At 38.2% G+C, this 11,722-nt stretch overlaps 2 protein-coding genes across 2 annotated transcripts in view; one reads left to right on the top strand and one right to left on the bottom strand.

Annotated features, from left to right (window-relative positions):
• The first annotated feature begins 2,229 nt into the window (after positions 1-2,229).
• ABCG5 (ATP binding cassette subfamily G member 5) overlaps positions 2,230-11,722 on the top strand; it is a 33,498-nt gene continuing 24,005 nt past the window's right edge. The window contains 2 exon segments of the mRNA XM_069071601.1: positions 2,230-2,372; positions 3,007-3,128. Coding sequence (XP_068927702.1) covers positions 2,230-2,372; positions 3,007-3,128 — 265 coding nt within the window.
• On the bottom strand, positions 6,425-7,507 carry LOC138148919 (RNA guanine-N7 methyltransferase-activating subunit-like protein). The gene has a single exon (XM_069071787.1). The coding sequence runs from the start codon at positions 7,397-7,399 to the stop codon at positions 7,043-7,045; it is 357 nt and encodes a 118-aa protein (XP_068927888.1). The 5' UTR covers positions 7,400-7,507; the 3' UTR covers positions 6,425-7,042.

Below are 11,722 nucleotides of genomic sequence, written 5' to 3'. Positions count from 1 at the left end.
TGACTTGCCTAGGGCCGCATAGAAGTGTGATGGTCACAATCTGAGCCGAGGTCCTTTGACTCTGAATCAAATGTTCTTTCAACTCCTCTGCCTCCCATCATGTCATCCAAACCCCTCATTTTATAGATGAGAAACCATAGAGGTTGGGTGACCTGTTGAAGATCACACATGGAGAGGATGAACTGGAACTCAAACCCTGGTGTTTTCTGATTTCTTGCCGCTGGCACCGCGGGGCCTCCACCAAGGACTGTCCAGAAAGAAACGGGGGCTAGAAATGTCAGCGTCCATCCCTGGGGCCCCAATGCTGAAGTTAGACTAGTGCCCTTGCCTTAGAGATGATGGGTTTGCACTGTTAGGATCTCTTAAGGCTGAAAGTCTTCAAAGCCTCATCATTTGTTTTTAGATTGATAGCCTTGTTCTAGCCACAAGTTCAGGCTTTGCAAAGGAAGGTAGAGTAGAGGAAAAGAGGAAACCTAGTGCTTTAAGAAGAGTGGTTACACTTCTCATAGTTAGAAAACATGAATTCAAATCCCACTTAGGATTGCTTACTACCTTTGTAGCCTTGGGTAAGTTACTTAACCTCCTTGGGCCTCATCTGCAGAAAAAAATGAAGTGGGTGGATGAATAAGGAGGTCTGTACAAGATGGCTTCTGAGGTCCCTTCAGGTCCTAGGTATATGATCCTATGGCAACTAGGGAGCATGTGGATAGTGTGTCGGGCCTAGAGTTCAAATGTGACCTCAGATACTCAATAGTTACATGACCCTGGGCAAGTCACTTAACCCCTATCTGCCTCAATTTCCTTATCTATAAAATGGTTAAAAATAGCACCTACATCCCAGGGTTGTTGTGGGGATAAAATGAGACGATTTTTGTTAAGTGCTTTGCAAACCTTAAAGCACTCTACAAATGTTAGATGCTGTTATTATTATTATTGTCATTGATTAATAGTTAGGTGGGTCCTTTGGTGCTAAACCCCACCCTCTTTCTCCAAGCTCTGAGAGTGGTGGTGGTCCAAGCCCCTCTAACTCCTATCCTTGTTCATATTTAGTCTCTTCCACACTCTAAAAGAGAAGTGTAAGATCAGGCATTTGTATACCCCCCCCCAAAAGTGACTCAATTTGGGCAGATAATTGCTTCCTGTTTCTTTTCTCTTCTCCTTTTTGAAAACAAGCCCCAGGTCCTGAACTTTTCCTTTCTCTTTGATCTGCCTGTGATCTATGGGAGAGGTTTTAAGACTTATCATTTTGAAATTGATCCAGCAAAAGCCCTTTTCTTGATCTTAATCCATAGTCTTACCCTCTAGTATATTTCCCACGTTTACTTCCAAAGCATCATAAAATAAAACCAAATCATCATAAAACAGAAGGAATGGCTGGATGCAGGATTCCTCTATCAGCTCCATTCCTCTGGATTCTAACACCAACACAAAACAGTCATCACCCACTCACTCATAGTTCCCCTCCCTCAGGACATCCAAGCATGAGCTGACAGTCACCCAGTCCACTCCTTAAACCAACTCCAGAGTTCTCTTGAGCCACCTTTCATTCTTGTGTTGTCACAGGGGATAGAGCTCGATGGTGTGACCAAATACCATTTTCCTAGGGGTCCCAAGGACAGCAGAGTTGGTCCAACTGGTAAGGCTAGCTGTCCTGTTTGTAATCCATTCTAAATTCTCTGAGACTCCAAGCAGACAGACATATCTGTTTAAGACTTCACTTACCGAGACATCCTCCTCACTAGAGGGATTCTTTATTTCACTCTGGAGGGTGAAGCTTTCAATCATGGTGCCTGGTAGGGCAGGCTGGCACCTGCTTCTCTTTCCTCCTGTCTTATGCTTCTTGGATGGGATGGCTACCCTTCAGAGTGGATGTGTCCCTTTTTCTCTTGCTTGAATCCAGCTGGCCTTGATTCTACCTCCTCTTGCCCTGTGTTATCCGAATGTTTCCGGGGGCAGAGTACTGGCATATGCTGGCATTTTCTTCCATTCTAGAGATAAGGAAAATTTCCTGGCTAAAGGTACATCTGATAAAGAAAACTCTGGCCAGGCCCATGCTCCCTTTTATCCTAGTTGGTGAGACTAATCTCGAGAAAGCAGGTTGCCCCTGGCTTCTTCTTCACTGGCATTTTGTGAGCCCAACAAGGCATTCTGTGACTTGGCTATTGTTATTTTTGCTGTATTTGCAGAAGGCTGTCTCAGAAACTTCCAGTCTTTGTTGCCTGATCAGTGATGAGGCACCAACTTTTGGCAGCCATAAGGGGCACAAGGAATGAGACTTGGGAAAATAGCCAGGACCCTCCAGAAGAAGCTGCTTTGGCATCCATGCTGCCCTGCCACAGGCTAAGCATTCACCAGGTTTCCTACAGTATCAGGTAAAGGATAAATGGAGGCCTACTCTTCCTTTCTTTACTTCTTCCAGTTGGGACTTTCCTTGGCTCTCCCCATGGGTGCACCCACTAAAAATGTGATAGGAGTGCATGGTGTAGGAATGAGAATGTGATCGAGAAGCTAAAGAAATGCTAGGTTCTATTTCTGCTCCCATTCCCTGGTCCCTAGGTTCTGAGTTGTTGATATTGACATTATAATGCAGGTGGCTGGTAGCCAATGGTGCATAGAAGCAACATCCCAAGGGTTCCTTCCTAAATGGGTGGAGGAATCTAGAGGGAAAATGGAAGTACAAAAAGATAGAAGAGGACTTGCTACCAAAGCTTGGGACTGGCTGGAAGTGGCCAGTGATGGTCCTTCCTCTCTTATCCTGCTCCAACCAGAGCCCATCTCTGCCCACTCAAAGCCTAGCTTTCTCCTCTGGGACAAGATTTGGAAGGTTATACATAGATACAAAGCAAAAAGGCCCAGTGATGATGGGAAGGGTTTAGGGAAAGAGCAAATTGGATGTGCTACAGGAGGGAAAGTGCTTCTAAGATAATGAATGGAAGTTGAAAAATTAGAGTTGTCTCTTTGCTGGTTCTCAGTGCTACCTTGACCCCGATATTGTTTCCTTTCAAGAGAGCGTGTTGGCCCTTGGTGGGATATCGGTTCCTATTGGAAGAAGTGGACCAGAGAGATCCTCAAAGACATCTCCCTGTATATTGAGAGTGGGCAGATCCTGGGGATTTTAGGAAGCTCTGGTAAGTTGGAAATGTTCTAAATGTCAAACCAAAAGTATGAAGAAAAATAAGGAGGTGGTGGCGATGTGACTGGCAGGGTGAGGTGATAGGCTTAAATTACAGCAGGAAGGCCTTGGGTTGGAGATCAGAAGGGAATTCCTGATTGCAAAGGACCAAATATAATGTAACTTGGGAGATATTTTGATTGGTGGTCATTATTTTAAAAAGTTAAGCTTGATTCTGATTTACTCAGAGGTTATTCTTTGGCTAAGTATAGCCAAAATCTAATTTTTAGCCAGTACCAGATATTATATTTTATTTTATCAAAGGAAGCTGAGAAATCTTTTTTTTTTTTAATCTTAAAAGCATATCACGGGGCAGCTAGGTGGCGCAGTGAATAAAGCACTGGCCTTGGAGTCAGGAGGACCTGAGTTCAAATCTGACCTCAGACACTTGACACATTTACTAGCTGTGTGACCTTGGGCAAGTCATTTAACCCCAATTGCCTTGCCTTCCCCCCGCCAAAAAAAATACCCAACAAAAGAGTATATTTCTATCTTTTTTATAGTATTTCATCTTTCCCCCAGTTACATCAAGAAAATTTTTAGCATTCATTTTTACAAGATTTTGAGTTCTAAACTTTTCTCCTTCCCTCCCCTCCCCTCTTCTGAAAATGGTAGGCAGGTTGATATTGTTTATATATGTACTATCATATAAAAATTATTTCCATATCAATCACAGTTGTAAAAGAAGAAACAGATTTTTTAAAAATTCACAAGAAAGAATAAAGTAAGTGAAAAATAAATGCTTTGATCAGCATTTCAGAGTCCATCAGCTCTTTACCCTGGATGTGGATAGCATTTTCTTTTGTGAGTCTTGGATCATTTGTTGCTGAGTCATTCATAGATGATCATCACACAATGTTGCTGATATTGTATACAATGTTTTCTTAGTTCTGCTCATTTCACATTGCAAAAATTCATACAAGTCTTTCCAGGATTTTCTGAAATCTGGCTGCTCATCATTTCTTATTGCACAATAGTATTCATATGCATATACCGCAGCTTGTTTAGTCATTCCCCAATTGATGGGGATCCCCTCAGTTTCCAATATTTTGCTACCATGAAAAGGACTGCTATAAATATTTTTGTACATGTAGGTCTTTGTTCCTTTTTAATTATCTCTTTGGGATACAGACCTAGTGGTAGTATTACTGGATAAAAGGGTATGTACAATTTGGTTTCCCTTTGGGCATAGTTCCAAATTGCTCTCCAGAATGGTTGAATCAGTTCACAACTCTACCAACAGTGCATTAGTGTCCCAATTTTCCCATGTCCTCTCCAACATTTGTCATTTTTCCTTTTTTGTCATGTTGGCCAATGTGATAGGTATGAGTAGTACCTTAGAGGTGTTTTAATTTGTGTTTCTCTAATCAAAAGTGATTTAGAGCACTTCTTCATATGCCTATTCATATCCCTTGAGCATTTGTCAATTGTAGAATGACTTGTATTATTATAAATTTGAATCAACTCTCTCTATATTTGAGAAATAAGACCTTTATCAGAGATGCTTGCTGTGAGGAATATTTCCCAGCTATTTGTTTTCCTTCTAATATTGGTTACATTGATTTTGTTTATATAAAAGCTTTTTAACTTAAAATAATCAAAATGATCTATTTTGTATTTTGTAATGCTCTCTGTCTTGTTTGGTCACAAATTCTTGCCCTCCCTGTAGATCTGACAGGTAGACTATTCCTTGCTCTTCTAATTTGCTTATGGTATCATCCTTTATGTCTAAATCATGTGCCCATTTTTACTTTATCTTAGTGTATGGTTTGGGATGTTAGTCTATGCCTAGTATATGTCCCATTGTTTTCCAGTTTTCCCATCAGTTTTTGTCAAACAGTGAGTTTAATCCCAAAAGCTGGGGTCTTTGGGTTTATCAAACACTATGTTACTATGTTCATTGACTGCTGTGTCTCGTGTACCTAATCTATTCCACTGATTCACCACTCTAATTCTTTTTTTTTTTAAAGCAATCAGGGTTAAGTAACTTGCTCAAGGTTACACAGCCAGTTATTTTTGGGTGTGGTGCTGAGTATCTGAGCCCGGATTTGATCCAGGTCATCCCGACACTGGAGCCGGTGCTCTTACTTGCTGAGCCACCTGGCCACTCCTAAGCAATTGGGGTTAAGTAACTTGCTCAAGGTTACATGGCCAGGTGTTTCTGGGTGGGTGCTAAGCGTCAGAGCCCGGATTGGATTCTCAGGTCGTCCCGACACTGGAGCCAGTGCTTTTACTCGCTGTGCTATCTGGCCGCCCCTACCACCAGTACCAGATAGTTTTGATTACTGCTTTATAATATAATTTGAGATCTGGTATTGTTATGCCTCCTTTCTCTGTAATTTTTTCCATTAATTCCTTTGATATTCTTGACATTTTGTTCTTCCAGATGAATTTTTTTGTTATTTTTTTCTAGCTCTATAAAATAATTTTTTGGTTGTTTGACTGATATGGCACTGAATAACTATATTGGTTTAGGCAGAATTGTCATTTTTATTTTTATTATATTGGCTTGGCCTACCCAAATTGATGTTTTTCTAGTTGTTTAGATCTAACTTTATTTGTGTGAAAATTGTTTTGTAATTGTGTTCATATAGTTCCTGGGTTTGTCTTGGCAGGTAGACTCCTAAGTATTTTATATTGTTTATAGTTACTTTAAATGGAATTTCTCTTTATATCTTTTGCTGCTGGGCTTTGTTGGTCATATAAAGAAATGCTGATGGGGTGGCTCGGTAGTACAGTGAATAGAACACCGGCTCTGGAATTAGGAGGATCTGAGTTCAAATACGGCCTCAGACACTTATTACTTACTAACCGTGTGACCTTGGGCAAGTCAGTTAACCCCAACTGCCCTACCTTCCCCCCTCCAAAAAATAAAGAAACGCTGATGATTTATGTGGATTTATCTTATATCCTACAATTTTGTTAAAGTTGTTAATTATTTCAGGTAGTTTTTAGTTGATGATCTAGGGTTCTCTTAGTATACCATCATATCACCTGAAAAAAGTGATAGTTTTATTTCTTCATTGCCTATTCTAATTCCTTCAATTTCTTTTTCTTTTCTTATTGCTATAGCTAACATTTCTAATACTATATTGAATAATAGTGGTGATAATGGACATCCCTGATTTACCCCTGATCTTACTGAAAAGGCTTCTAGCTCATATCCATTACAAATAATGCTTGCTGATGGTTTTAGATAGATACTGCTGATCATTGTAAGGAATGCTCCTTTTATTCCTATTCTCTTAAGTATTTTTTTCTTTGCTTATTTTACATCTTTATTCTTGTCTTCCTTTTGTTACTAGTATAGAACTCAGACTTTTAAAACAGGCATTCACATAGTACAGTTATTATTTTGAAATCATCAAAGTCAAATGGAAGGTAAATTGATTATATTTTCAGCTGTGGTTAAATATGATATTTTGTAAGCCAAATATAACTGTCTCTTGATGAATTACTTCATTAAAATCTGCAAAATTTCAGAAATATTCATATCCATGTTTACAGAAACTCCTTTAAATTTGAGAGAAAGCAAATGTTTTTCTTATTCCTAATGATGCCTGTGTTACAAACTTATATCTACTGGCAGACTTACATGGAAAACACATGAAATTCAATGTACTAACAAAATATGAAATAAAGGTGAATTTGAGGTAGAAGTTGAACAATGTAGTCCATAATTTCTCTACAGGATTTGTCATTTTCAGTTATCATCACTTCTTTCTAGGTTATTTGGACATGACAGCTTCAAGTTGCCTAATATTATCTATACAAAATCATATACAAAAAATGTGATCAAACAGAAGAAACTAGCAAGCTTCTGACATGTTAGAAGAGAATGTTATTGGTTTTACTTGATGCCTGCCAACATTAATAGTAGCCATAAGGAGGTCGTTGATTATAACCATATTGTCCATACTGATGATGGTAGTAAAGTTCTTGTCTGTGCTGCTGATAGTTATTACCCCAGGGTCTTCCATGCCACTGATTAGATCTGTTGTCATTTGGCCAACCCCATCTGCCATCCCTTCCTCTAAAGTGTCTGTTATCTTGCAAATGATTGCCTCTGTTTCTTTGATTACCACTAGATCTACTATTCCACTCTTCAACAATCGGAGGGGAATCTGCAGGGCGTTTCAGGTATTCTTGATACTCTGTATCATCTTCTGTGAATCGATTGGCAAACATCTCTTCAAAATTTGGAACAGAATCAGGAGTGTCAGTCATTCTGAAAATCTTGGTGGCCTAGGGCCACAGTTTAGTTGCCCTTTTTTGGTGAAGAAATTGTAAGTCCGCCTCGGTTCTCCGGCTGCCAGTCTCGAGAGCCAGTTCCAGTGCTCCTCTCTTTAGTATTTTTAATAGAAATGGGTGTTGTATTTTGTCAAAAGCTTTTTCAGCATCTATTAATATAATTATATGATTTCTGATGGTTTTGTTATTGATATGGTCAATTATATTGATGGTTTTCCTAATATTGAACCAAACCTGCATTCTTGGTATAAATTCTACCTGATCATAGTGTATTAATCCTTGTGATACATTGCTATGAAAATCACCTTGCTAGTATTTTGTTCAAAATTTTTGCTTCAATTTCATTAGTGAAATTGGTCTATAATTTTCTTTCTCTGTTTTAGCTCTTCCTGGTTTAGTATGTAAAGCCAAGCATGAGTGGCTTTCCAGAGTACTGCTGCTGTGAACAGCTTTAAGGTTCTGATTACACAGTATAGTGAACTCTCTATTTATTCAGTAAAGAACTAAAATAGAACACTCACAGAAAATCAAAATACAGCATTCATTATGTTATGGAATAACAACTTATCACTAAAATGGCCACATAGTTTTCACCAAAGTGGTCACATAGTATTTTACAAAGTACATTCATTTAGTAACTTGATCATTCTTTTTTTTTTGTTAAGCAATTGGGGTTAAGTAACTTGCTCAAAGTTACACGGCCAGGTGTTTCTGGGTGGGTGCTATGTGTCTGAGCCCGGATTTGATCCCCAGGTCATCCTGACACTGGGGCCAGTGCTCTTACTCACTGTGCTATCTGGCTGGCCCTAACTCGATCATTCTTAAGGAGGCAAGCATCTTTAATTGACACAAAGCACAGAGATCAAAAGCTCTACACCCCTAGGTCATATTGTCTTAATCTCTTCAATCAAAAAGTCTTCTTTCTTCTCGACTGGAGATTAGTTTCCAGTCATCCTTAATTAGTAAGTCCTTAACTCAATCTAATTGTAAAGGTCAAAGTTCTCCACCCTTAGCAAATCATAATCTTCTCAGTTTGCATTAAATACCCAAGAAGAGGTCTTTTCATCTTAACTCGAGGCTGGCTCTTCACTTCTATGGTTTCCCTTCCATGGTCCCAGCTCCTGCCAGCTCCTTGTTGTTCAGCTCCTTGTCTAGTTCCTGTTCCATACTGAAGCTCACATTGTCTAGTCCACCTCAAGTCCACAGTTTCTGTTCCTGGGAAGACAAAGCTTAATGAAGCTACAATAACATTCATTCACATTGCCAGCATGCTCATCAATTCACTTTCTGCCTGTGAAATCAAATTAGACCTAACAACAAGGTTTGAGGAATCAGCACAAATCATTAGTATAGTCCCAGGACCTCTGAAAATGTCAGCAAGACCCTCCTCCAGGATTTCTGTACAATCTTCTTTCAGGGCTTCTGAATCAGTAGCAAGGTCCGAGGGCTTCTGTAACAACAGCACCATCCTCTATCATCAGACAAATATGACAAAGTAACATCAAAACAGACAGACAAAGTACTGGCATCACAGTCATGCTTCCTCCCAGTTCTCCTCTCTTCTCATTTCTCAGAAGTTCTCAGGAGAAGTTCTGGCACCACAAGTTCTGTTCTCCATTCTGTTCTCAATTCATAGCAGTTCTTAGAAGTTCTCAGGATCCTGGCAGTTCTCTTTCTTTCTTCAGCAGTAACTGCTCTGCCTGCATAATGCTCACTCCCAGAAGTTCTGGCTTCTCTCAGTTTGGGCTTTTCCTTATATATGGTATTAGCTCCTCCCTGTTCTGCCCTTTCCTATTATGTCAACAAGTCCATCCCACTGTGGGATTCCCAAGTTCTGGGTCTTAATACTTGACACAATTTGGAACAAGGTGCTAAATACCTGTTTGATTGCAAATACAAGGGTCGGGGAATATCTTCAAATTACCATTACCATTACAAGGTATCAGCACCATTTTTGCATCATAAAAGGTGTTTGGCAGGACTCCTTCACCTAGTTTGTTTATGTAGTATTGGGACAGATTATTCTTCAAAAGTTTGGTAGAATTCATTTGTGAACCCATTTAGCCCTGGGGATTTTTTCCTAAGGAGTTCATTAATGGTTTATTTAACTTCTTTTTCTAACATGGGGTTATTTAGGCATTCTGTTTCCTGATCTGTTAATCTGGGTAATTCATATTTTTGTACGTATTCATCCATTTCACTTAGATTATCTGACATATAATTGGGCAAAATGTTTTCTAACGATTGCTTTAATTTCTTCTTCATTGATGATAATTTCACCCTTTTCATTTTTGGTTTTCTTCTTTCTTTTTTAAAATTAAATTCACTAATTGCTTATATATAATATTTTTGTATGATATATATATATATATATATATACACACACACACACACATACATATGTACCAAATCAGTTCCTAAATTTATTGATTAGTTTAATAGTTTTCTTACTTTCAATCTTATTAATCTCACCTTTGATTTTCAGGATTTCCAATTGGGTGCTCAGTTGGGGATTTTTCATTTGTTTTTTTCCTTAGTTTTTTTTGTTGTTGTTGCATGCCCAATTAAGTCAATGATCTATTCTTTTTTCATTTTGTTGATGTAAGAATTTAGAGAAATAAGATTTCCCCTAAGTGCTTCTTTAGCTGCATCCCATAAATTATGGTATGTTGTCTCATTGTTGTCATTCTCTTTAATGAAATTATTGATTGTTTCTATGCTTTGTTTTTTGACATACTTATTATTTAGGATTAGGTTATTTCATTTCCAATTAATTTTTTATCTATATTTCCACTGCACTATATTTCCATTCTTTGATGAATATGATTTTTTATTGCATTATGATCCATAAAGAATGCATTTACTATTTCTGCCTTTTTATATTTGATGTTGAGGTTTTTATGCCCTAATACATGGTCAATCTTTGTGCAGGTGCCACATAATGCTAAGAAAATGTATATTCCTTTCTTTTCCCATTGTTTTCTCCAAAGGTCTATCTAGTCATATCTAACTTTTCTAATATTCTATTTACCCCCTTAGTTTCTTTTTTGGTTGGATTTATTTAGTTCTGAGAGGGGACAGTAGAGGTCCCCAACTAGTACAATTTTGTTTTCTACTTCTTCCTATAACTCATGATATATTTCAATGCTGTTTTCTTTATTATGGTCATTCTATAAGATTGCTTTCTTGGTTTTGCTTACTTTAATTGGAATCAGCTCATCCAAATCTTCACAAAAGTATTTTATCTTGACCACCAGTGGCACATTAGGGACCACATAAGAGATCCATGGGTTGCTCCCCTATAATAAACACACATATACATATACATGTATAATGTATATATTATGTATCTGTAGTATGTATATATTTACACAGACACATTGCCAGAGTATATTTTATATGTACATATTACAGGAGCATATTACATATATTCATGCACATTATTTGAAAATGCCTATCTTTGTATTCTTAGCATGAATTAATCACTCTACTTAATGGATAAATGAGTGAAAAAAGCATTTATTAAGTTCTTACTATATACAAAACACTATTCTAAGTGCTGATAACACAAATAGATTCACTATATTCACTATAATCCTGTCTCTCAAGGAGCTCATATTCTGATTGGGAAGACAACATTTAAAAGAAAATTCATCTGTGGAACAGCTGAAAAGATTCAGAAGTCCAAAGAGGGAAGCAGTGGTGTGGATGGCAAGGCCTAGGGGGTCTTAACTTCCATAAGTAGGTCAAATGACAATGCTGAGGGATTGCAGGTTCTTTTCTAATGCCTGACCTCTATCCAATGTTCAGTCTAGTGAGGTTGGAAAAGACTAAATACCAGGTGAGCTACAAGAAATGGATTTTTTTTCTCACAGAAATTCACAAAGACCATCTCCTAAGGAGTAGAGGAGCTACAATCAGCATAGGTTGAGGGGCCATCCCACAAGTTTTGTTTTGTTTGGTTTTGATTGATATTTTTTATTTCTTATATCACCATAGTTATCCCAAGTATCCTTCCCCTTCTCCCCCTTTTCCCTACAGAGCTGTCTTACATAGTAAATATTATTTTTTTTCAGAGAGGAAAAAAAGTTAGCACAATTTATTGATACATTGAAAAAGTCTGGGGGTAGCTAGGTGCTGCAGTGAATAGAGCACCAGCCCTGGAGTCAGGAGGACCTGAGTTCAAATCTGGCCTCACACACTTAACACAAAACTAGCCATGTGATCTTGGGCAAGTCACTTAACCCCAATTGCCCTACCTTCCCCCCTCCAAAAAGCAAAAAAAAAGTCTGAAAACAT

Source organism: Petaurus breviceps, unplaced genomic scaffold (assembly GCF_028583685.1).
Source record: "Petaurus breviceps papuanus isolate PSGF00001 unplaced genomic scaffold, PetGlider_PUasm1.0 90842, whole genome shotgun sequence".
Taxonomy (NCBI): Eukaryota; Metazoa; Chordata; class Mammalia; order Diprotodontia; family Petauridae; genus Petaurus; species Petaurus breviceps.
The sequence above is the reverse complement of the archived record's forward strand: the minus strand, read 5'-3'. Positions and strand labels throughout refer to the sequence as shown.